Source organism: Trichosurus vulpecula, chromosome 7 (genome assembly GCF_011100635.1).
Source record: "Trichosurus vulpecula isolate mTriVul1 chromosome 7, mTriVul1.pri, whole genome shotgun sequence".
NCBI lineage: Eukaryota > Metazoa > Chordata > Mammalia > Diprotodontia > Phalangeridae > Trichosurus > Trichosurus vulpecula.
This window is the reverse complement of record NC_050579.1, coordinates 56,716,099-56,742,891: the sequence shown is the minus strand read 5'-3', so window position 1 is coordinate 56,742,891 and position 26,793 is coordinate 56,716,099. Positions and strand designations below refer to the sequence as shown.

Here is a 26,793-nt window from a genome sequence, read left to right as displayed (position 1 = left end):
CTGGGGAGAGCCCTGAGAGCACTGGGGACCAGGAGGTTGGGAGAAGGGTGAGGCGAAAAAGGGGCGGGCACGGAGGATGGAGAGAGGGCGTGGAGAAGTTGGCCCCGCCTCTGGAATGGGAAGCTCACGCTGGCCCCGCCCCTCCCCAAGAAAGCCCCGCCCCCTATGGCGCCGTCCTCCACCTCCTCGAGGCGTGGATTGGCTGGCGTCCTTGCGTGCGAACGCTGCGGCGCGGGGTGGGTCCCGGGAGCTGCGTCGCTCCCCCCCGCCCCCCCTTCCCGGGCCTCTCAGCCGGGTCGCCGCTGCCGCCGTAGCTGCCGCACGCAGCGCCCCTCCCCCTCGCTCCGTGCAGGCCTCAGCCCGGACCTCTAGTGAATCGCGCGGCTGCTCTAGATCCCCCGGGAGCCGCTTTAGCCAGAGGCCCTGCCCACGTCGGGGGGAAGATGGCGGCTTCGCCCCAGCCTAGCCCGTGGGAGCTTCTCGTGGCCGTGCTCGTGTCGGGGCCGCTGCTCCGACTCCTCCTCCTCTCCCAGACCGCCCTGCTCCTCCTGCCGGCTGCCGCCGCCGCTGCCCGGACGGGCCTCTGCCCCGCGCCCTGCTCCTGTCCTCTCCCGTTGCTCGACTGCAGCTGGAGGAAGCTGCTGTCCGCTCCGGGCTGGAGGGCGCTCTCGGGCCCGCTGCCCCCCGGCACCACCAGCCTGTGAGTGTGCGGGCCAGGGGCGGGGGGGGGGGACAATGGCCAAGGAAGAGGAGACCCCCTCTAGGGAGGGAGCACCCCATGGAGAGGAGGGGGGAGCATCACCACGGAAAGGAGGGGGAGGGGGAACCTCATGGAGAGGAAGGGGAGGAAGGGGCCACCCTTGTGGAGAGGAGGGGGATGGGGGCACCCCATGGAGAGAAGGGGAGAGGGGAGCTTCCACATAGAGAGGAAGGGGAGGGGGCACCCCATGGATAGGATGGGACACCCCTGTGGAGAAGAGAGGGGTGGGGAGCACCCCACGGAGAGGAGGGAGAACCCCATGGAGAGGAGGGGGGCGCATCCCCACGGAAAGGAGGGGGAGGGAGCACCTCATGGAGAGGAAGGGGAGGAAGGGGCCACCCTTGTGGAGAGGAGGGGGATGGGGGCACCCCATCGAGAGAAGGGGAGAGGGGAGCTTCCACATAGAGAGGAAGGGGAGGGGGCACCCCATGGAGAGGACGGGACACCCCTGTGGAGAAGAGAGGGGTGGGGAGCACCCCAAGGAGAGGAGGGGGAACCCCATGGAGAGGAGGTGGGAGCATCCCTACGGAGAGGAGGGGGAGGAAGGGGAGACCCCTCTGGAGAGGAGGGGGATGGGGACATCCCATGGAGAGGAGGGGACACCTCTGTGGAGAGGAGGATGGAGGCACCCTACGGAGAGGAGGGGTTACCCCCATGGAGAAGAGGGGGAGGGAAGCATCCCCATGGAGAAGGGGAAGGGGACCCCCTTCCCACGAACCGGAGGGAAAAGACACACTTGGGTAGCAGAGAGGGGGTGTGGTAGGAGGCCTAGGAGTCGGGAGGAAACGAACTTATGGTCGTGCAAAAACATTTGGAGAAGGACAGTTTTGCACAGTTTCTGTTAGAGGCAGGATCTTGGCAGGTTTGGGGTCATTTGGTCTGCCTGTGTAGCCCGCTTCCTCTGATTTGAGTCCAAGGGAAAGGACGAGTGTGGGTAGATTTGTGGTTGAAGTATCCCTGAAAACACACTTCAGCCCTCCCTCCAAAAGCATGCACAGAATTGGGGGTTAGGGTGTGACCTACGAGTGAGTAGTGGGTGTGAAATGACTGGTTCCTTGCTGTTTTTGGTTTCTTAGCATAACAGAACAACTAGAGGGAGAGGTGTTTGTCCTGTTAGGTATTCCTAGGCTTGTTGTGGTATATTATCGTTTTCAATACGTTCCCTCCCCTGCACCTCCCCCCCTTTTTAGATAAATTGCATAGAAGAAATAAATACCTTAGAGGAAACTACTCTTGACTTTTGGCTGTTCTTATTCACATAGCTCTTAGACGTGACAGTGGCATCTGGAGAGCTCATTAACCTGAGTCAGAGAGGTGGTGTTAGGAACAGCAATTAGATATTAAGTGCTGCAATTATGCCACGCATTAAAATGACTGCTAGTATTCAGTTATTTCTTTGCTACTAGTTTTGATTGATTGAATTCTAATAGTTACCTCTTAGTCAAAGTGAAAGGATAGGAGTGACAAAAGTTTAAATTCTGAGGTTACAAGAAACAAAAAACAATGAGGAACATGTCTTCTAATAGCAAAATATCCAGATAAAGGGCCTCAAGTAATTCAAATGTTGCTTGCTAACACTTGTAGAAAAGAAAAAAGGAAACAAGCACTTGTTAAATGCTTACTATGTGCCTAGCTCTGTGCTGCTAAACCATGAGAGTTTATGGTCAGTGTCTCCCTTTCTGTACCCTCTGGCGAATAAAGGAAAAATGTTACATGAACAAATAAAGCATTCCTAGTAGAGCAGGGTATTAGGTTTTTCTGTGTTTTTTGGATATAGTAGTGACACTTGTGGCTGATTTCAGTTTCAAAAGTTTTATGCATATGTAGTTTAAGAAAAATTACTATTAGCATGCAGCAAAATGCAGTCAGCATGTATTCTTATGCACTGACTAGACCTTTCTAAGGATTTCTTACTGCTCCCTAGTCGTGATGGAGTCATCTGTGGTCCAGCTTCCAAAGCAACAAAGTTGCATCCAGCCCTAATTGCAATAAATGCATTTCCCTTTAAGCAGTGTTGGGAAAGAAGTTATTAAAAATAGTTTCATTTGAGCTATGTGCTGTATCCAAATTTGGTTTTTTTGTTTACTTATTTTGGCCTGTCAGGTGACATTAACCTTTTAAAAATGTAATGAAATTGACAGTTTTGCTATGCAAGCCTCTTTGAGAGTAATCTTGCCATTAAAGAGGTGTTTGGAATAAAGTCTAATAGTAGAATCACTGTCTTAGGATATGAAAGGGTAGATTAGTATTGGCCTTAATTGAGTCTTTTAACATGCTTTTTAGTACTTGTTAGATATATAACTATTATTAGATACAAATTAATGTTTAAAAATTAGAATTTGTACGTTAGATAGATGTGACCCATGTGAATTACAGCAGTAATTGGAATTCAGATACTCATACTTGTAGCCACAGAGAGGGCCCTGCAGATCTAAATTCTGTGATCCTGAACAAAATCTTTAAGAACAGAGTAGTTACTCTTTTTAAGCAGAGTATTTGGATAATGGCCTTGTTTTTCTTTGCCTTGAATTTAGGGTTTTGATTTGCTTTGTGACGGATTACTATTTGTAGAATTTAAAAAAATTTTTATATAAATTTCAACTATTGTTTCTTGTTTTCCCACATTCCTGTTAAGGATAATTGAAAGTTGTTTCCTTTTCTGTTGACCTTATAATAATAAAATGGATTAAGATGGAGAGGCCTATAGCATAATACGGTAGAAAGAGCACCGGTTTGGGGAGTCAAAGGTCCTGGGTTCAGATTCCACTTTTGATGCTCATTCCCTGTGTGACCTCCCTGGACCTCAATTTCTTCATCTGTAAAACCAAAATTTTCAACTAGCTAGCTTCTGAGGTCCCTTCCAACACTACTCTTGTGATTTTCCTCCAGCGTAGGTCAGTTCACCCATTGTAAAAACTCCATTGGTACAGATTAGCAGCTCTTCTGTACCTTTTCCTCCTAGAGAGGAGATTAAGTGCTTTGCTTATAGTACATACACACTCTTCCTGTTTATGTAGTACCTGGGGTTAGATGAAGCACTTTACTCACCTCAGCTCCTTGTGTGATAGACAGCACTGTTTTCAATTTATAGGTGACCGTGGCTAGGGAAGATTGTTACTTGTCCATGATCACACAGCTAATAAGTGTATAATTGCACTTGGGCAGTCTGTATATGTTGCATTAACCATTTTATAATAACGGTGATTTGAGTTTGTCACTTTGCCTGCTACTTTTTTTTCACCATTTGAAGTGGACATGAGATTTCATCAATGTTGATCTATACCTTTGTAAATTAGTCTTAGTTAACTCAGTGTACCCAGAGGTTAAGGGACCTCCCCAGTAGTCACAGAGCCAGTACCAGCAGAGGCAGGATTTGAACCCAGGTCTTCCAGGCTCCAAATCTGGCTCTCTGTTACATTATTAAATGTCAATTTGTTAGAAGCTGTTTATCATTGTATATTGTCAGGTCTTTGGGGGTTCTGATTCTGTCGTCTGTGTGTACTGATAAGTATGTCATCTATGAAGTAGCATGGTGTAGTATATAAAAGAGGCTGCCTTAGATCCAGGAAGATTTAGGTTCAAGTCCAACCTGTGACATACTGGTTATGGCCCTGGACAACTTTCTAAAACTGATTTGTAGAAAAATTGCCAATCTGCACAGGCAGAGGGTGTTATCAACATCATAGGGCCAGTCCCTGTCATCATCCTATATGTCAGCTATATCTTCCTCTAAGTCATTGTTAATATTTTCTTAATGAGGTCAATTACAGAATTCTGGAGTATGTTGCTAGAGGTGCAGATGTGAATTCAGATCACTATTATTGTGTGGGATTTAATCTTGAGCTCTCCACTATTAACTTCTGTGGTGTATGCCTTGGATTCCCTTCTTTAAATGGCAGATAATTCAGCAATTCATTCTGTTCTGTCTTTTGTAAAACTACTGTGAGGACAACAGTCTCATTTGTAAAATATTCTGAAGTTTTAGAAGGCTGATAAGGTAGGGGAATGAACCACCCTGGCCCCTCAGGTATTTTTCTGAAAATGAACTTCACTCTTCTGGTGCAGTGATAGAGGAAATAAAGTTAATGAAAAATAAAGTTTCTTGAGAATGCAGCTTGCAGTAACATTTGACATATTAGTTAAATTAGTAGGATAATCCAGTTGACCTGAAGTTCCACATGGAAAAAAATTACTTCAAATTTAACAAATAACTATTAGGCTTCCATACATATGCTAGGCAATGGGAATATAAAGGCAGACATACACAGATAAAAAAAAAAGAAAAAGAAAACGGTGTGAAGGAGGGGTTCAAGCAAAATGCCATGAAAAATTTAAGGAGAAGTCAATGAAGTAAGTCTATTGAGTTGACTGGGGAATCTGTGAGAGGGCTTTTAATTTGGCCCAGAGGTCAGTTGAAAGAAGTGGTCTACTATATAGGGAAAACCTACTGCATGATTAATAAATCATAGCAATTCCTTAATCTTCCCCCCCCAACCCTCATCCCCCAGCCCAGGCTTCCTTGAGTCCGGCCATTAATTGTCCCTGTGGCGTGTGTCTTTCATAGGATCATAGAACTAGAGCTGGAAGAAGTAGTAGAACCTCAGAAGGCATCTAGTTTAACACCTTCATTTTGTAGATGATGAATCTTGCCTTGAGTCATGAGGGCAAAGTGGAGATATAGAGCCCCAGGTCCTGGTTATTCCATGGTATTACTTTGCCTCTGGTATTTCATTTGTTCTGACCAGCCAGGGCCCCAAACCAGATTGTTCCCTTTCCAAATTTACTTAATTCTCTGCAGCTTCCTTAGCCCTTCCTTGTCATCTGTTTCTCCCCCATTGCTCCCTCCCCCAAAAAGTTGGATTTATTTTTTTTATTCCCAGGGGACAGAGGTTCTGAGGGGTAGTAGGTTCGGGAGTCATAAGAGATGTATGTTAAAGCTTATAATCTATGTCTCACTACTATTCCTCACTTTCTTGTGGGTCTGATATTTTCTAGTGTATCTTGCTGAGGAGGTTGGGGTGAATAGGATAGAATAAGGGGATTGATTAGTAAGCAGAAATATATAAGGAAAGGTATATTATGCTAATTCACATAAGAATATTAAAGATAATCGTAGGAAGAGCCTCAGAGAAGCCCTTTTCCTACATAATTTCTCATTTATTTCTCTTAAATATAGTCTCTTGTTCAGTTCAGATATTAAATCCCTACTATGTGCAACTTTATGCTAAGATGCATAGTGGGTAGAGTGCCAGTCTTAGGGAGAATTGAGTTAAGTCCTGCTTCTTAGGCATAATAACTAGGTGGCCTCTTAACTCCCAGTGCCCCAGGCCACTCTCCTAAATTCTGTAGACATCTAGAGCAAGGGTTCTTTTTTTGGGGGGTGGGGAGTGTGGCAGTCAGGGTTAAGTGACTTGCCCAGGGTCACACAGCTAGTACATGTCAAGTGTCTGATGCCAGATTTGAACACAGGGCCTCATGACTTTGGGCCTGGTGCCTATCCACTGCCCACCTAACTGTCCCTAAGGACAGTACTTAAACTTGTTTTGGTCATGGACACTATTGGCAATCTGGTGAGGCCTATGGATCCCTTTCCAGAATAATATTTTAAATGGATAAAATATAATAGGATTACAAAATAAACCTCATGTTAATGAAAAGAAAGACTTTTTTCCCCCATTTAAGTCCAGACCCTTTGAAATCTATCACATGGACCTGTGGGCTGGGGGTGGGGAGGGGCAGTCTGTGGCTCCAGGTTAAAGACCTCATGGTCCAGGGAGTTTTCACACTAGCACATGGTAAGATCATAGAATGAGAACTAGAAGGGACTATAAAAGTCATCTCATTCAATCCCTCTGTCTAGAGATGAGAAGACTGAGGCCCAGAGATGGTGACGTCCCTCAGACCAGCTAGTAGGTAACAGAATCAATATTCAAACTCAGGTCCTCTCACTCAATCCCTTCTCTTCCTGTTGCTCACAGGTTCCCATCCCTTCTCCCAGAATGGGCAAGGTATTTTGCTAGGAACTAGAGGTGATCCGGGAAAGTTTCCCAGAAGAAACAGTGTCTGAGCTGAGCCTTGAAAGAAGACTTGGATTCTGAGAGGCCGAGATAGAAAGGGAGTGGTTCACAGGCTTGGGGAAGACGGAGTGTCAGTTTCTAGGAGTGGTAGTCTGGGTTGACAAGAATTTGCATTTTGTGAAGTAAAGCTAGGAAAGCCAAAATTTGGGGGAGTCTAGGATGAGATGCCAGGATAAGATCTCTTTATATCTTATAGGAAATGGAAATGACATAGTAAGATTTGTGCCTTGGGAAAATTATTTTGGTAGTTGGATGGTTTGAAGAAGGGAGAGATGAGGAGAAAAGAGAATAATTAGAATAGTCCAGGTGAGGTAATGAGGGCTTGAACCAGGGAGGTGAGGAATCAGCCTGTATTGGGACAGATTGGGAAGAGATCATCTCATCGACTGTCTTCCCAATTCCTTTATCGTTTTACAGAGGAGGAAATTTGAGTACGATGGAGAATGAGTGACGTGCCTAAGTTCTCATAGTAAATTTATACTTAATTGTTTTAGTAAATAGTTGTCCTTTAAAAGTTTTAGATAGGAAACAAGTACTGTAATCTCCATTTTAGCCGCCTATGCTCAGTAAAATTTAAATATGGAAGTGTTTGCCTAAGGGACCAAGACCAAGGTCCCCACTGCTGTCTGGTGACACTATAGAACAAATAGTTTTTTTAAATACCTATAGGATATCTTTTACATGCTATAATGGCACATCTCAAATTACAAACATCGTATGATGACTTCATTAATTTTCCTTCTACCTCAGACCCCAGAGACCTTGGATCTTCCATACGGTAGGAGGCCTCAATCCTTTTGATCTGTTTGTAGATCATTGTGCCCTTGTGAGGAAATTGACATGATCCCAGCTTATTTCTTAAAATTTATTAAGGATCTCAGACTCCAGTAGGCAAGCAGAGTGGTGCTACAAATCCCATGGCGAGGTTGTAGAGGTTGTTTACATTTGGTGTTTTTTTGTATGCTTTCCCAGTTTATTCTTGACTTTTTTCAAAATCATTCAAGTATACTATACTCCGTACTACTGGCTTATTTTAAACATTAGAGTAAACAAAATGAACTGGGCCAAAAACTTGTGGGTGGCCGCTCAGATCCCCAGAAGGTTAGCTTGGTGCTCTTCAAATAAGGCAGCCAGGAGATGGCACAGTAGACAGAGCTTTGGGCCCGGAGTGAGGAAGATGTGAGTTCAAATCTAACATCAGACACTTATTTCCTAGTTGTGTGACCCTGGACACTCTGTTTGCCTCCATTTCCTCAACTGTGAAATGGGGATAATAATAGCACCTACCTCTTAAGGATGTTTTGAGGATCAAATGAAAAAATATTTGTAAAGCACTTAGCACACGCCTGGCATATAGTAGGCACTTAATAAATGCTTAACTAAAGGAAACACTTTTTACTCTTATCCCAGCCTGATGTTCTAGCTAAACTGAAATATCTTTATGTGCTTGGTGCGCTACTAAAGAGGATATTAACCCTTAGCTCTTCTTCTTTGCAAGCTGAACTTGGCTGCATGTAGCAGTGAGGTGAGGAATAAGGAAGGAGAAATAAGGCCGATAAAGAAACAAAAAAGAGAAACCCAGGAAGGGCAGCTGTCTCCTTGCCCGCTACCATCCACTCATGCTTTGTGGCACTAATCCAGAATTCTGATGTCAGAGCCACAAAATACCCTAGACATACCCAAGAATCTCTTTTCCTACTAATACCAACTTTCTTACATTTATTAAGCACCTACTTTGGGCTAGAAGATGCTCAAGGAGATAAAAAGTCTAGATAAGATAAAATACCTATACTCTAGGCTGTGCTGACAGACTTGTAAAGGAGTTCCTCCTTCTCCCCCCCCTTTTCTCTCCTCCCTCTCCCCCTCCCTCTTTCTCTCCTCCCTCTTTCTCTCCTCCCTTTCCCTCCATCTCCTTTCCTCCCTTTCTTTATCTCTTTTCTTTCTGTCCCTTTCTCTGCCTGTATCTTTCTGTCTCTCCTGTCTTCTTCTCTCTTTCTCTGTGTCTGCCTCTCTCCCTTTCTCTCTGTGTCTCACACACATTTATGGAGCCCTTTACAATTATTATTTCATTTGTTCCCCACAACAACCCTGTGAAGTAGGTGCTGTGATTATCTCCATTTTACAGGTGAGGAAACTGACGCAGAGAAAGGTAGAGTGTCAGAGAGGGTAAATATCTGAGGCAGGATTTGAATTCAGACCTTTTAGTTCTAGCCACTGTGCCACCTAGCCATAATGCAGTGATGCTTCTGTGCATTGGATCAGGGCGTGTGGAGTATGAGGCGAGGTCACTGGCATAAAAAAGGTCATTAATAACTGATAGGGTGGGTAAAGGCTTCCTAAAAGGCAGGTGGTAAATAGGATTCCAGGAAGAGAAGTAACATGAGAGGAAAAGGAAAGTCTGGAGGATGGGTTTTGCTGATGGGAAGGGGTAGACGAGAGATAATAAACAATGTGGAGAGGTAGTATACTCGATGGACCCTACATGCCAAGCCAAGGAGTTCACTACCTTTGGATTAAGAATTTCCGTCCCTCTGAAGAGAGGTTAGGGTAAGTCCTCTCACGATGAAGAAGCCTTTCCTTTGTCCTGGGAATGTGCCTGGGAGAGTTATGCTTGCAATTTGAAATTCTTGATTCATTAACTCAGAGCCTCAGTTCCAGTTTCCTCATCTGTTCAACAGGGAAAATATGTGGACCCCTCCTCAGTGATATGAGAAAAGTTCTTTGTAAACTCTAAAAGTATAAGCTCTAATATTATACGGCCTTAGCCCCACCCTTTGGCTATACCAGTTAGAGCAGTGTTGGCATTCTAATGAATACTTAGTTCATAAAGGGCTTATTGGTATTAGTGTGTGACTGTGCCCCATGTTCTCTCTCCCCTCCATTCTTTACCGTGTTTACTTTGTTTGCGCTCAATGGTCTTCCTCCTAGTGAAGATGCAGAGAAAGCCCAAGTGAACGAATGCATGAGTCCTTTTCCTTGTCCTCGTTCAGGTTATGTTCAGGTTATATTCGAGCAGAGATTTCCATAAGGAAGCTCTTTTTAACGTGCCCATTTTACATTTGGTAAGAACTTGCTCCTCTGGTTAAATAAAAAATCCTGGCAGGTTGCTTCGAGAAAAGTAGCCAGTTCTGAGCATAGTTGTTCTTGTTGGAGGAATATGGTATTAGATTTTGCCAGGTAATACTATGTAGTCATAAGGAATGGCAGATTACACTAATAACAGATTTATCAGATGCTCGTCTATGATTAAATCTCTGCCAGTCATAGTGAGAATAGCAAGATGCCTAGTTTTAAAACCTAGCCACTCCCCAAAACTTTTATGGTAAGTACCTAAGTAATCACTATATCATCAGGTACAAAGCTTGGTGCCTAGTAAATATTTTGTAATGATGATTAAAAAATGTTCTAAGCCTTCTCTTTCTTTAGATTTATGACTATCAACTATTCATTCCACAGTTGCAAAACTATCACTTTGTTTTTATTTGGAAGGTGAAGAGGAATGTTGATCACTTAGGAGCAAATAATTCTTTATGGTCAGCTAAAAAGGAGACAGGATGAAAAGGATAGTAGATTTCAAACTGTAAGAGACCTGAGAAGTCATCTTGTCCAGTTTCATTTTTTACAGTTTAACCTTCAGAGGGCTTACTCTAGGTTACAGAATTAGTGAGAGGCCTAGATTTTAAACCCAGATCTTATGATTCCCAAGATAGTGTTTTTTCTATATTATGCTGCTAAAGGACAGATAAAATATCCTGAAATTGAAGTAGTATCTGACTTGGTTTATGAAACAGTAAGATTGTTGAAATTGAGATATCAGCACTTTTATTATATCCACTCACTTCTGAATTCTGTCATTTCATTCTTCATCCAGGGTCACATTTGCTCTTAGTTTTTAGTGGTGTTATTTGTGGCATAATGATTCAGAAAGAAATTTTTGCAGCAGAGAAACCTAACTCCTAAGAAGAAAGACAAAGCACACGTTCTCCATGTCATTCCTAAATAAGATAGTTATTTTCATTCTTCTAATTCAGACTTCATAAAATTTCGTGGAAAATAAGACATTGTTTCCATTTTTCACTTGGCAGCAAAAAGCTGCAGTTCAGGAGAGATACTTGGACTGAATATATAAGTTTGCAAGTGATATATGTCCTATAGAAGCCGAAGAGATTTTTGATAGTGGGTGTGTGTAGAAAGAGAAAAAGACAGGGCCCAGGTCTATACCTCAGAGAAATACCCACTCTTTGGTAATGGAGGAGACAAAGGTGATGGTTCAGCAAAGTTTACTTGAGAAGGAACAGCACAGGTAAGAGAAGCAAAAGAGAGAGTGGTCGCTGGAGCTGAGGGAGAGTAAAGACAAGCATGTCTCCTGAGAGTATGGTGGCAGATAGAGGAAGCTTTGGTAGTTGAGAAGATAGTAATTTGTTGTAGGGTTTTTTGTTTTTGTTTTTAAATGAGCGTATTTTCCCCAAAAGAGTCTGTTTGAGAGAGTGGCAGGAGTTTAGTTACATTAGCAGCAAATCAGTGAATATGTGCTCACCTTATTTCCTTAACTTTTACTCTTACCTAACAAAGATTTAAAAACAAAACACTTAAAGATCTCATTTATTTCTGCGTTCTCTCAATCATATGAAAACACTTTTTTCCGTGGTAGATCAACATTGTCACAGAATGTACTGCAGAAAATCATAGAAGACAAAGAGGTAAATGTAGTTTAAAAGAGAGTAATTCCTCCTATTACAGTAATATTAATCTGCAACCTAAACTAACATGGTAACAAGTAAAACAAGCAAAAAAAGAAAAACCCACCAAACTACAACTACTTTAAGATTGGTACTATAAGGATTGCCTTAAATAACTAAAAAAAAAAAAGAGAGAAATGCAAATCAAAACAATTCTGATATTTTACTCCCCATCTAGCAATGTGGCAGAGATGACAAGGTGAGAAGGATCAGTATTGTAGAGGCTGTGATAAGATGAGGGCACCAATAGATACCGTTGGTAGAACTGTAAGTGGATTCAACCAGGCTGAGAAGCAATGTGGAATTATGTCCGAAAAAAGGAGACTGCGTGCTCATACCTTTGGATCCAGAGAGCCCATTGCTGGTTAGCTAGGCATCACATACACTGAGAAGTCAAGGATCGGAATACACCTATTTTGGTGACATATATGTAGCAGCCCTTTTTTATATAGCAAACAACTTGAAATAGAATAGATGCCCTTTGGTTGTGGGTACTGCACTATAAGAAATAATGAATATGAAGAATTTGGAGAATTCCAGTGAAGTCAGTAGACCCAAACAAAGAGGATATGCAGTGATGACAGGAGTGTAAATGGAAGAACAACCAGCACCAAAAAGAACCCCAGTGCTTGGACATTACCATGATTACCATGAACACACATTGTGTCCAAGAGGAGATGAGGAAATGTACCTCCCTCCATTGCAGAAAAGGAGTAAGGAAAGGGAGATTAAGGGTGTGGAATATTGCATTTGCTGTTAGACACTGTTGATATTTTGGTTGATTTGCTAACTGTTTTTTATCTTAATTTTTTTGCAAGGGGTGGCTTGCTGTTTAGGGGAGCGGGGGCAGAATTTGTACAGAAATGAAGGTAAAGCAAAAGCTAGTAATAGAAACATTAAAAATAAACACAAAAATATGCTTTATTGATGCTTTTATTTTTATTATATCATGGTCATTCCTGGAAAGTGCGAAAAACCCTCTCTCCACTCCCAAATTAAACCTTCCCTAACTAAGCAAAAATATCCACACAGTGGCCATAGCTCTCACTGTATGCTGTGCTCTGTCCTTGTAGTCACTTAGCTCCCTGCTAAGAAAAGGAGAAGACATGTTTCATGATCTTTCCTGGGATGACCTTCATTTGTTTTCCCATTACTCAGCTTTCAGATTCCCTAATTGTGATCTTTTCATTTGTTGTAGTCCTTGTGAATCTTGTTTTTTTGGTTCTGCTTATTTTGTTCTGCATTAGTTCAAGTAAATCTATCCTTACTTGAATTCTTCATATTTGTCATTTTTTAGAGGGGGAAGGGCAATTGGGGTTAACTGACTTGCCCAAGGTCACACAGCTAGTTAAGTGTGTAAGGTGTCCGAGGCCGGATTTGAACTCAGGTCCTCCTGACTCCAGGCCGGTGCTCTACTTGCTGCACCACCTAGCTGCCCCTGTCATTTCTTACTGTATAGAAATTCCATTAAGTTCGTGTGACACAGTCATTTTCTAGTAGTTCTTCCTCAGTCTTTGGACAATCACGTTAATTCTAGTTTTTTGCAACCATAAAGAGTACTTCCTGCTGTGGGTATTTTGGTAAATATTGGGCCCTTATTCTTCTACCATTGACTTCCGTAGGGCTTAAGTACAGTAATGGGTTTGCTGGGTCAAAGGGTATGGAGAATTTAGTTCCTTTAGTTCTTGTGTAATTTCAAATTGACTTGCAGAATGGTTGGACCATTTCACAGCCCCACCAGCAATGAATTAATGTCCCTAAATTCCCACAGTGCTTCCATTGATTTTTTCCTTTTTTTGTCAACTCCATCAATTATCATGGTGTAAGGTGAAACCTCAAAGATTTATTTTAATCTGTATGTCTCTTAGCGATAGTGATTTGTGCCATTTTAAAAATATAGTCACGTATAGACTACAATTCTTCTGAAGATGTCATATCCTTCAGCCACTCATCTAAATGAATCTCTTGGGGAATGGCCTTCATGTTATGTAGTTGTGTCACTTCCCTGTGTATCTTGATTGTCAGACTTTTATTGGTAATATTTGGTGCAGATATTTTCTCCACTCTCTTATTTAATCTTATCCTACACACGTATCTTAATTGTTTGGTTTCCCGAACTGTGGATTTGAAAAAACAAATTGTAGGGCCACTAGAGTTCCTCACATGCAGAGTAGCCGGAAACAGCTTTGACAGCCTGGCATTGAGAGCAGAAACTGAAAAACTTTTAAAACACAAATTAATAAACTTTTAAAAGTACAGCATTCTGGGGCTACCCCTAGCCTGATGTTTCCTGCCCACATTACTACGATATAGCACAGCTTGATGATTTGCATAATGACTACCTTAGGGTCTTCAAGAAAAAGTGGAATTATGGCCAGTTTACTCCAAGAAATCAGGGAAGCTCTGAGTATATTTAAGATGATCATTTTTCATGATCCTGTGATCCTGTTATTTCAATCTGGATAAGACCTTAAAGATCATTTAAACATGAGGTCTGGTAAGGTTAAAAATTTTTTTTTAAGCTTTGCTTCTTAAAAATGGATTGGATGATTTGGGGGAGAGACCTGTTTCAGTTAATTGATGCTTTACTGTAAGAAGTGAATCCTTCTCTTATGTCATCAGGTAGATAATTATTTTGTCAGTTCAGTTAGGCAGAAAATCTCAATCTCTGATGATGCTGGATAAATTAAGCATTACTGAATATACACAAAACTTTGAAAAAAGGAAAATGAGTTGTGATAAGTTTTCTTTCCAAGTACTATTAGCCCTGTTAATTTTTGCAAAGGGGGATACCTCTTTTCATAAAAATTATTATCCCTAACATCTCTAGGTCAGCCCATTAATGCTGCATAGTACTAGGAGCAGAAAAATGACTAAAATGACTTAGAAATTTACTTTTCTGTGACTATGTGGAAGAAACGCCCCCCCCCCCCCCCCCACTTTTCTCTTTCCTAAGGACTTTGTAATTACCTTGTGGAGCAGAGTCCTCCTTTTCTAACCTGTTGTGATTGCTCTGCAGATCCTATAAATTATTTACAGTCTGATGGCACTAAATGACTACATTAATGGCACCTCTGGCTCCACAGGATATCAAGAACTTTAATAATTCATCATTTATTACAACTCTATCCCTGTAGATTAGCATGAGGGGAAGCATAGTTCACAACACTGATAAGGCTGGCTCTTAAGACCTCTACTTTTCAATTGTCTTACCCATAAATATTCAGATACCAGTGGTGTTAGAAGCTGAAAAGACAAGCTATTAAGTTATAATAGTGACTGTTGCAATATTGAGCTTTTTTAAAATTTAGTTCAACAACACTAGATCATTTCATTAAGTACTTGAATGTATCATAGCATCTTATTAAGAGAAAAAACCCTGGAGACAAAAGAATTCTGTTTTCAGGTCGGTTTAGAATGTCGATTTTTTAAAATAAGTGCTAAACGTGGGTTGAGATATTAGTGAAGACTGCACCTGCTTTTGAGTGCTAAACCATGACAAACTACCTTGAGTTGTTTCTCCGGAAAATTTTCTTCCAGTTCATATAAATTTGAGCCTCTTTAGGCTTTAAAAGCATCTTTTTAAAATGTGTGGTTTATTGGGAATTTTTTTGTTTCCTTTTTCATTTTTTTACTTTAGCATTAATTGTGGCAATGTGTATAAATTGTTACAGAAAAGAGAAATCCTGAGAACAGTGAACAAATTTCTCTGGATATTAAAATTTTCAATCAAAAGGCATAGGCAAGTTGAAGAAATCTGAAACTTTTAAGTTCCCAAAGTATCAGTGGAATGGATCTATAGTTTTCTTTTTGTCCACAGCTACATGTATTCTGCTAGTTAGTGTATGATAATCCACACGCTAGTTCATCTAGAAGGGAGGATTTAGATGTTAGCAGATTACTGATTGCCTGTATCCTGCTACAGGAAGAGTGGTTGTTCCAGAGCATGTTAATTACAGACACATTATGTTCACTGCTTTGTGGCATGTGTTGTTTTATAAATAAAGGATCCTAAGTCTTCTCCTGGTACCTTGCTGCAGTATTTGCTGTGGAACTGATTTTAGTGTAAGGTAGGAGTTGGATGGGAAAATACCCCAAAACCTTTCTTATAAAGCAATCTTCTTCAAGACTGATGAGACTACAGTTTAGGTTCAAAGTATAAGCTTTCACCTCCATTCCCCCACCCCTTTCTCCTTTATACAAGGGGTTCTTAACCTGGTGTTGGTGAACTTTAAAATAGATGTATGTATATTTTCACGATTGTATTTTACTATATTTGGTTTCCTTTCCTTTGCATCCCATGCATTTTGTGCGTTTAAAAACATTCTGAGATCCATAGGCTTCAACAAATTAGCCAAAGGGGTCCATGACACCAAAAAGGTTAAGAACCCGAGCTTTAGATTTGAAAGGTATAGAAAAGTGATTACGCCCTTCCCCCCTCCTCCTCCCCTCCCCTAGCAGTGACTGACACACATTTACTTTTCACTGGGACTAAGTTTAAACACTGTGTTTCTATTAAAAAATCTTTTGTTTGTATTGCTTTGGCTGTGATGGAAGGTGTTAGTATTTCTTGTACTTGATAAAACTGAACGAGTAGTTGACAAGAATTTTAAGAAACCCTTTTGAATGGAAGGGGGATAAATAAAGAAAATCACTGGCAGCATGAAGACTAGTGGATCAGGAGTCAGAGGACTTGAGTTTAAATCTTGACTCTGCCATTTGTAGTTGTGGGACCATGTGCAGATAATTTCACCTCACTGGCCTTCTCCTTCTGCAGAAGAATGGGGTTGTTGGAGATGACCTGGAAAGGGCCGTTTGGCTCTAAATCTAGTCCTGTGAGATCCTTGAAAGAAGCACAGGGCCAGACTTATTGTCATCTTGTGTAGAAAATGCAGAGGGGCGCCTGATTGATAAATAGTCAAATGATATAAACAGGCAGTTTTCAGATGAAGAAATTAAAGCTTTCTATAATCACGAAAAAAATGCTCTAAATCACAGTTGATTAGAGAAACGCAAATTGGAACAACTCTGAGGTACCATATCATACCTATCAGATTGGCTAACAAGACAAAACAGGAAAATGATAAATGTTGGAGAAACCGTGGGAAAATTGGAACACTAATGCATTGTTGGTAGGGTTGTGAACTGATCCAGCCATTCTGGAGAACAGTTTGGAACTATGCCCAAAGGGCTATAAAACTGTGCATGCCCTTTGATCCAGCAATATCATTACTAGTCTGTATCCCAAAGAGATCATAAAAAAGGGAAAAGGACCCACATGTACAAAAATATTTATAGCAGCTCTTTTTGTGGTAGCAAAGAATTAGAAATTGAGGGGATGCCCACCAACTGGGGAATGGCTGAACAAGTTGTGGTATATGAATGTAATGGAGTGCTATTGTTCTATGAGAAATGGTGATCAAATGGATTTCAGAAAAACCTGGAAAGACTTTCATGAGCTGATGCTGAAGGAAGTGAGCAGAACCAGGAGAACATTGTACACAGTAACAGCAAGATTGGGCAATGACCGACTTTGTTAGACTTAGTTCTTCTGAGCAGCGCAGTGACCTAAGAAAATCCTAAAAGATTCATGATGGAAAATGCTATCCACAGCCAGAGAAAGAATTGTGGAGTCAGAATGCAGATCGAAGCATACTATTTTCTCTTTTTTTTTGTCCTTGTTTTTTCTTTCTTACGGTTTTTCTTTTTGTTCTGATTCTTCTTTCACAATGTGACTAATGTGAAAGTATGCTTAATATGATTGTACACGTGTAGCCTATATTAGATTGCATGTCATCTTGGGGAGGGGGGAAGGAAGAAAGGGGAGAAAATTTAGAACTCAAAATCTTAGGAAAGTGAATGTTGATAACTAAAAATAAACAAATTAATAAAACCCCAAATATTACATGAAGAAAAATGCACCAATATTACCTAATAAAAAAGAGGATAAAAATCTTTGCAACAAAAATAAAAAAAGAAAATGCAGAGAGATGTGTAGAGAAACAGAGACTTAGCCAGAATGAAGAAGGAGGATCACATGAACATAGTTCAGATAAAAAAGAAGATGGTCCAGTCTGCAAGCTTTAGTGGGGAAAGGATGTGAGATTGTAGTAGGCAAGGACCTCTAGAGGTGGAACACTTGGTATGAGCTGTCTGCTTCCCTTCTCTGCTCCATGAGGAACGGAGCATGTAAGAACTAACCTGGAGGAGAGCAGTGGTTTTCAATTTCTATCCTTGTTGAAAACTTCTAATAAAATTAGAATAAAGACTAAAGTCTCTTTTCACAATTGTGTGACATTTCGTGTTATTCTCTTCTCAGCTTGGGGGCAAAAGTATCTGAGTGAGATTTTTCTTGTTGCGCATATTTCATCACCTCCATCTTCCCCACCCTTTTCTCCACCCTTTAATGCCCTTGAGCTGATAACTGCTGCCAGACTTCAGCCTAAAGCAAAGGTGTTAGAACCTTTGCAGAAAAAAGGGTGAGGATCTTTGGCATGTCCTTAGTGATATTATGATGTAATTCATGTTTGTGAGGAAAAGTGCTTGGTTTCACTGACAGACATGACTGGCTGAAATTGATCGTTTGGCTGTAATAAAGACATTGTTCAAACCTGTGTGCATCTGTCAACACTGTTTGGTAGCACAGTGAGATAAGCTCTTCCTTCTCCTCTTGCAGTGATCTGTAATGCTTCACCAGCATGTTCCTATTGCCAACCATATTGTAGCATATAGTAAATCACTTGTGCAGACAGCTTGTGTGGGCTAGATTCCACCTTAGCCTTGTAAAAGTGCCAGAAAATAACAAGCAAGAGGGGAGTTTCTTAAAGTTTATTTAAATGTTTACCTCTCTTTGCAAATTCAATCAAAACTAGATTGTACTTAAGCTAAAAGTGAACTGTAGAATTTACTTTTTATTTCATCCATTTCTTCTCCATTATTAATGTAATCTGGGCTGACGAGACAATGTACTATAGTGGGAAAAAACAAACATTGGATTTGGAGGCAAAAGATTTGATTTTGAATCTAAGTTCTATCCCTACCTATGTAAAATTAGAGGATTAGCTTCCATTTCAGAAGTCCTTTGCCAGCTCTAAATTCTGTGATCTGATGAAATGGATTTCCCATTCCTAGAGTTAGAGTGTTATTTTGAAAAGCCATTCCTATGGAAGATGGATTCAATTTCAGCTTTGGTGGCTTTGTTATATGGACGGCTATCTTCAGTGTTGTACTCTAGAGGGATTTTCATATATGAGTATTTTTTTCTCATCTCATAAACACCTGATATAATGTGAATATAGAATTTTTCCTTTTTGTTTTTTAGGGATTTGAGTCATAATCGGTTATCTAACTGGAACATCAGTTTGGATTCAAAGGAATTACAGGATGTGTAAGTTATTCTTAATCGTATTTTTGTGACCTAATAAACATTGTCAGTTTGGGGATTGCCAATCATGACATGATAAAGAATATGGGATGAGGGTAGGAAGGAATTAAAATTTTAAAGCTGTGATTACACAATAGTTTGTTTGGATTTGTTGTATCATAAAGTCTCTGGGCATTATGCCATTGTATTGTTGCTTTGAAGTTTCAGTCTGCTGTGTACTTTCTTTGAGTCACAAGTGAAAAGTTCTTCTTTGTAGAGTTATATATAGTATTTTCTTTATCCAGACTTGCCAGAGAAACAGACGACTCCCCCATATGATGTAAACATTTTGTATGTTCTGCCAAATATTTGGCATCTAAAATAAATGAATAACATAAAAAAGTAGGTTTATTTACAGTAATACCTCATTTATCTGGGGGTGTTGGGGGAATTAGGCCTTCCTGTTTTGGTATTTTCAAGATAAGTTGAAATCCTGTTCTCCCTTCCAACTCCCAACTTTAAGCTTAATTCATTTCAATAAGCATTCATTGCCTCTTATGTGCAGGGGATGTCATGCCTACTTTCAAGAAGCTCACAGTCTACTCAGATAACTTTTTAAGTTTTATTCTAACCTATATTGAAAATAATTTAATTTTGTTTTGATAATGATTCCTCAGGTGTTTTTGTGTGTACTTTTGGGTGGGACTTATTTGCCCAGACCCCAAAATGGCCCTGAACTTGTGTGCTTTGGGGAGTCTTGTACATAATTTAGGTATGGGTTCTCTGTCTTTTCTCACTATTACGTTGTCACTTAATACTTCTTGATATTTGCAGTTACCTGCTTCTCTCAGCTTTTCTTGATCTTATTTTCTGCTTCTAATCCCCATAACCAAGCTTTATTTTAATCTTAAATAAAATAAGAGTAAACGGACTCATACAAAAAAAGTACAAGCATGTTGTTGCAAAGATTTTGGATGTTCAGAGGCCTTTTCACCATAAAAATGTGGACTGTTTCAGAAACTTAGGGGGTCATTCAGTGCAGTCCTGAATCCCTTCTATCACATCCTTAGAAAATAATCAAATAGGCCAGGGCTTCTTAAACTTTTTCCACTCAAAACCCCTTCACTGCTTTTTAAACTATGGATCGAGACCCCATATGGTTTAAGTTTAAGAAGTACTGATCTAAGCTCTTTCTGTTTGAGTAGTTCTAGTCACAGGAAACTCAGGACTACAAGGTAGCTTATTTGATCATTCATATGCGTTCACACACACGTGTATGTGTGTGTGTATACATGCATACATATATACATGCATATATACATACACATGTGTATGCACAGTATTAATCACCTGTATTATTTCCCAGAATAGATATCATAAACACACTTAATAGGTTAGCTCTGTAGAAAAATCAAGAAAAACATGAATTTACACAATTTTTCCTAATCTTTTCTACACTTATCAGTGTCACAATGACAATAGATTTGCAGTCTTAAAAAGAGCAGTCATAATTTTTAGTCCTAGTCCAGTTTGTTTTGGGCTATGGGCTTTTTTGTGTTGTCTCTCAGTCTAGTGTTTCTATGTTGTCTGTCAGTCTAGTCAGTCAGTAAAAATGTATCCTAGAGTCTGCATACTTTCTAGTTGAGACCTAAAAAAGGAAAAAAAATCACCCAAGAATCACATCTTTCCTTTTTTTCTCTCCAGGAAAATGAATTATAATGAGTTAACAGAAATTCCATATTTTGGAGAACCAACTTCTAACATCACTCTCCTTTCATTGTAAGTAAATATTTAAGGATTTTTCAGTTTTTTTCTTAAATCTTTTAAAAGACATTATGTTGTTCATAGTTCTTTTGCCTCTGTTGGTATGGTAATATTTAAAGGACAGGTCACAGGTAACTTCTGGAGTTCTCTTTTTTGGTCTTCAGAGTACACAATGTAATTCCAGAAGTGAATGCAGAACAGCTCCAGGTTTACCTTTCACTGGAGACTCTGGATCTCAGCTCAAACATCATCTCAGAAATCAAGGCATCCTCATTTCCTAGAATGCAACTGAAATATCTGTAAGTAAAAAAAAAAAAACTACCATTTAGATGATTTTTAAAGTATATGTTTACATGACAACCTGAATCATATTATTCATTTTTGCTAAGATTGTAAGGTTATAATATTGCCTGGTCAGAAAAAAAAGAAATAAGGTGATTTCTAAGCCTTAATTTTGGTTTATTTTACTGATGTAGTTGTATAGAAAACAAGTAAGTAAAACTTACCAAATTGTTGGCTTTTCAGTATAAATCTCTTAAGAATGGAAATAACAGTATTGTCTGTGGAGAGTTTCTTATGGTAAGATTCTTGTTCAATATATATATTTTTGCCTTATTTATTTCAGGAATCTGAGTAATAACAGGATAGCCACCTTGGAAGCTGGCTGCTTTGATAATTTATCCAGTTCTTTAGTAGTGGTCAAGTTAAATAGAAACAGAATTAGCATGATTCCACCCAAGATCTTTAAGCTGCCTCATCTTCAGTTTTTGTAAGTAGCTGATTGGAGAGGTCTTTTTCTTCTACATAACTGTCTTTTTTTTTAAAGCAGATGATTCTCAACTGTGTTTTAACTTTTGTTCATATTTTTCTTAAAGAGAACTTAAAAGAAACAGGATTAAAACTGTGGAAAGCCTTACATTCCAAGGGCTTGATTCCTTAAAATCTTTGAAAATGCAGCGGAATGGAATTAGCAGACTTATGGATGGAGCTTTCTTTGGCTTGGTTAACATGGAGGAATTGTAAGTACTAGGAACCACAGCAGGGGAATGTCAACTAGGGCTTCTGATTAGGACTTCTAAGCTGAGAAGGCTGGAGTAGGGTCTTTAATTACACAGAGTTTACACTAAGGAGTTCTGTGCTCTAATCCCTGAGGCAGTTGATGTACAAAGTTGGCATGCTTTGTAAAATGTTAAGTCAGTGGATTTGGCTGCTGTACCCATGAGTATCATATCTAAAGCTATCTGAATTACTTTATTCTATTAGGTGAAGGGAACTGTGAGAACTCATCAGGATTAGGCATATTTGACACAGTTTGGTCACATTTCCTCATGCTCTTAGGTTTTGAAGATCTGATTTTCTTCAGCAGTCTTGCTCCTTTATTCAGCCTTAGATAGACTGTTGAGTTCATTGATAGGTCCTCCTAAATTCAGATTGTTGTAGGATTGAGTGAAGAAGAGATCTTGGGCTAGACACCTTCCAGGACTAAGACATTGTAAAGATTTAAGAATATTCCTCTCATTGAATATCTTGTTTTATAACCCATTTTCTGCTCTGTTTCTCTAATTCTGCAGAGAACTGGAGCACAATAACCTAATAGAAGTGAACAAGGGCTGGCTCTATGGCTTGAGGACATTACAACAGCTCTATGTCAGCCAGAATGCTATTGACAGAATCAGCCCTGATGCCTGGGAGTTCTGCCAGCAACTATCTGAACTGTAAGTGTTAAACTCAATTTCAGTGATGACTTTGCAGTTTAGGTCAGGTTGAAATGAATAATTGCCATGGTCAGTTATGAAGGTTAGAAGTTCCTAACCTATATGCTAGGAGTTTGAAAGTTCTAGAGTACATGTATGTTGTAAGAAGGATGTGAATTATAAAGTTGGACTTAGGTATAATGAATTCCTTACTGTTGCCAAAATCTTATTTACAGCGACTTGTCCTATAATCAGTTAACTCGCCTGGATGAATCTGCCTTTGTGGGTCTGAGCTTATTGGAGAAGTTGAATTTAGGGGACAACAGGGTCACTCACATTGCTGATGGGGTTTTTAAAGACCTTTCAAATCTTCAGACGTTGTAAGTATACTGGTTCAACAAAATTGCCTTTTGCTTCAATAAAAAAAAGCAGAGGAAATAAAAATAACTAACATATTCGACACTGGAATTTAATAATTTTGTAACTATTGTAATTTTGTTGTTCCTTTGCCCTAGGCTAAAACTATAACAAATCTTTCAACTGTCCATTTTAGATTAATCAGTCAACAAGTATTTGCTGACTATCTATTGTGTGCCTACTGTTATGTTAAGCGCTATTGGGGTGGTATAGTAAGGCACACCATTCTTATCTAGAAGGAACTTACAGTCTTTAATGATAATCAGGAATACATCTGAACTTTTATCTGTCATTTAGAAAGTCATTTGAAATAAATCATCCTGATTGTTGGTTCATTAAGAAGATGCCTTAATTAGCAAAATTCTAGGAAACTTTTATAAATTGTTGTGTTCTATTAACCTTAATGCATTTTAATGAAATAAAAGTAATCTCAAAAATTTATGGCAAAAACGGGAGTGAACAAAGTGATTAATTAGCAGAATTTATATGGTCTTAAAGGGCCCTCAGTAGGAGACTGGTCATCAAATTCTGAATCAACAAATACTTTAAGACAAGGGGGCATGCTGATTGAGCAGGTTGCAAACATTGGTGCTTAACCATGCATGAGAATGGCAACTTAGATCTTATTATACAGAGGCTTTTGTCCGAGTTTTAAAATAGATGAGGTGGTTTTTCTCCAAATTTGGATTTGGCTGATTTTCGAGAGCTAACTTCTTGTCGGAGTAAATAGACTAGTGTAGATTGAATTTACCTGATATAGCCATTTTGGGAGAGCTGATGAGACAAAGGTAATCTTGGCTAGTCTTGACTTCCAGAACTCTATACTTTACCAAGGAACAAGGGTGAAACTACCTGGAAGGCACTGGGGAATCTGGGGTGATACTCCATGTACACCATCATTGACAGCTTTTATCTGTCAAAGACTTTAAGAGAAACTGAAGACAGAATTGGAGCCAGAGTTTGGAGATCCTGGCTCTGGGATTGGATTTATCCCTTTCTTTTTCTTTGAGCAGAAGGGCAGGTGATGAGCATTCTTAAATAAACTGAGCCATAGAAGGTGGAAGGAAAAAAAAACCTTTCCTGTTTAATAGCAAGATTTTGAGTAAGGTGGGCCATTGATGGTTTTAATAATCTAATGCTTAATTTTTAGGAAAGTTAACTAATCCACATAGCTTTAAAATAGCCTGTAAAAGTAGAAACTTTTGGTGTTTTGGCATAAGTAGGCTTGAAGAGATACCAAATACTAATAAAATAGTCTCTTGCTGGCATTTTTCATCTAGCACATTCATGTAACTGCATTTCCTTTGAGGATGGACTAGTGGATTTTAAAAGACCCATAATTTTGATTTTAAAGAAAACACTGTAGGCATTGTTATTCATGTGGGTGTACAGTCCTTGCTTCCCGGGGGAAGAGTCTAATTGCTCTGGAGCTGTGAAATGCTGTATTGGTATTACTCTTAGTCAGCCTTTCTCAGCTGAGGACCCTGGGGATAGACATAGGTCACAAAGAAATCCCATTAGCCAGTAACCAGATTTGTGAGCTATATTCCCTGCACTTGGAAAAACCTACTGCTGCCTGTCTGGCAGCCCTGTGCAGTCCCCTTCCTATAATCTTTTAATATGCTAACACAATTAGGAACTGTTAGCCAGGAAGATTAACATTCTTAGCATGTTGCTTAATTTACTTATCCAGGCTTGCCTCTGGAATCTTTTAGCTTGTGACAAACAGCAAATCTCTCTCACATGTCTATCTTTCAGATGGTCATAGAACTTCCTAAGTAACTAATTCAAAGCATAGTCTTCATTGGAAATACTCTGTGATTTTTAGGTAAAGGATAAACTAGAGGGGCTATTTGGCATGGCCATGTCAGGATGCTAACCATTGAGCTGCCATGTGGACTAATGTTGTGGTCTCTGGCCTTTCCCCAAATGAAAAAGGTGGTTTCATTCTTGCAGAGATTTACGGAACAATGAGATCTCCTGGGCCATAGAAGATGCAAGCGAAGCATTTGTAGGACTCACCAAGCTCACTAAATTGTATGTATTCATGGTCTTGTGTATGCCTATGCAAAAATATGTTTCACAATTGTGTGTCCACTAAGACTTTTGAAGCCGATGCCCCTTTCCCTTATCCACCCAGAGAAATTTAATCTGCCCCTGGATTTGCTTTCTGTTTTGGGTCTCTACTCTTGAAAAAACATTATCTTCTAAAACTGTGGGCCCCTGCAGAGTGAAGCTGTTTGTGCTCAGTTTAAAAAAGAAGGTACTGGGGAACAGGAGTTGCAGTAATAGAACAAAACTATTTAACACCGTGAAGTTTCCATCAATTCTATATAGCATTGGAACTGTTGAATCTATTTTCACACCTGAGTGTGAGATTCTGTGAGATAATGCATGTAGATTTGATTAAACAAGCATATGTTAAGCAAATCCTATAGGTAAGAAAAGACAACTGAACCAGGCTGGGCCTTCTAGCAGCTTGTCCCCAAGGAGGCTGCCTGCCAAGTGCATAGGAGCTAGGGCTCCCAGGTCTCCATCTCAGCTTTGCTGCTTGCTTCTTCCTGTGTGGCTTTGTAAACTCACTTAGCCTCTTAGGCTTCAGTTTCTTCACCTTCAGGATGAAGGAGCTGGACTAGACAACCCCTGAGGTCCCTCCAGCTCTGAATCTGGGACCCTTTGAGACTTGGATCTGGTACCAAAGGGGGAAAAACACAGAGCATTTTCCACAACCATGGTCGGAGTGATGTTTAGAGCCTTCATGTTAGTTTTGGTTTTCTATTTAAGACTTATAATTCTTGAAAATTGAGGCTTTTTTTTTTAAAGTTCTTTCTGGCCTCGTTTATAGGTTAATTTAGTGGATTTGGAGGGGGGGACACTTGGAGAATTTTATTAGGAAGGTTTGTTTGTATTTCAGAATCTTACAAGGAAACCATATTAAGTCGGTCACAAAGAAGGCATTCATTGGTCTTGAAGCCCTTGAGCATCTGTAAGTAGTTTGCATACATTAGCAAAGGTTTTTGTGACTACTTAAAAGTGTTTTGATTGCAGTTGTACAAATGGAGAGAGGTAAAAAGTGTTTTGTTTCTTTTGGTTGCAGAGACTTAAACAATAATGCTATAATGTCTATCCAAGAAAATGCGTTCGCTCAGACACATCTGAAAGAACTGTAAGTAGTAGAACCTTCTTTCTTTCTTGTCATTAGTCACCAATGTTTATTGTCTTGACTATGAGCCTGACCAAAATGTATTTAGGAATTAGAGTAAAAACTGGATGTCACATTGAGTCAATTTTTTTAACTCTGTTAACACATGAAAACATTCAGGCCTGGGCTTTGCTGGGGCTGCTGCCTCTGAGCTGGTCTTTTTCTTCGGTCTTTGTCCTCCTCTGTTCTCTTTCCTCCCACCACTAATCTTTGCCCCTGGCCTTTGGCTCTGACGGGTGGTATGTAGGCTGTGGTTTGGGTGTGAAGGGAGGGGGAAGGGAACACGCATCTATTAAGCATCTGTTGTGTGCCAGGCAGAGTACTAAGCACTTTCCAGATATGATCTCATTGGATGATGTAGAGCTTTCCACTGATGATGGCTGCTTCTAGGTAGTTCAAACTGGTATATTATTTAAAAACTGTTATAGTTGCAGTGGAAGAAATACAAGGTATTTTTCTTCTACTCAGTCTTTGTGATCTTGTGTAAATAAGTTCAAGGGTTTTATGGTAATCAGTCATGCTTTTTTACTTAATGATGCCGCAAAAGACATCATTAGCTATTTTTATCCACACTTAATTAAAAGCTAGTTTTCTCCATTTTTAAAAAATGCTTTTCCTCACTTAAGACTTCTGGTGCCAAGATGGTGGAGAGAGGAAGGAACTCGGGACAGCTCAGAGTGGGGACTTGAACCCTAGCATAGATTTTTTTCAATGAACAGTTCAAAGGTCCATCTAAATGTATCCTCCAAATGCCTAATTCTGCCTCAAACTTGATAG

At 40.0% G+C, this 26,793-nt stretch overlaps 1 protein-coding gene across 1 annotated transcript in view; it reads left to right on the top strand.

Annotated features, from left to right (window-relative positions):
- Positions 1-219: 219 nt before the first annotated feature.
- Positions 220-26,793, top strand: part of LRIG2 (leucine rich repeats and immunoglobulin like domains 2) — a 37,992-nt gene continuing 11,418 nt past the window's right edge. The window contains exons 1-11 of the mRNA XM_036768523.1: positions 220-700; positions 18,898-18,963; positions 20,644-20,718; positions 20,868-21,002; positions 21,329-21,472; positions 21,579-21,722; positions 22,275-22,418; positions 22,634-22,777; positions 24,771-24,851; positions 25,729-25,800; positions 25,912-25,980. Coding sequence (XP_036624418.1) covers positions 444-700; positions 18,898-18,963; positions 20,644-20,718; positions 20,868-21,002; positions 21,329-21,472; positions 21,579-21,722; positions 22,275-22,418; positions 22,634-22,777; positions 24,771-24,851; positions 25,729-25,800; positions 25,912-25,980 — 1,331 coding nt within the window. The 5' untranslated portion in view covers positions 220-443. The remainder of the gene's footprint in view (positions 701-18,897; positions 18,964-20,643; positions 20,719-20,867; positions 21,003-21,328; positions 21,473-21,578; positions 21,723-22,274; positions 22,419-22,633; positions 22,778-24,770; positions 24,852-25,728; positions 25,801-25,911; positions 25,981-26,793) is intronic.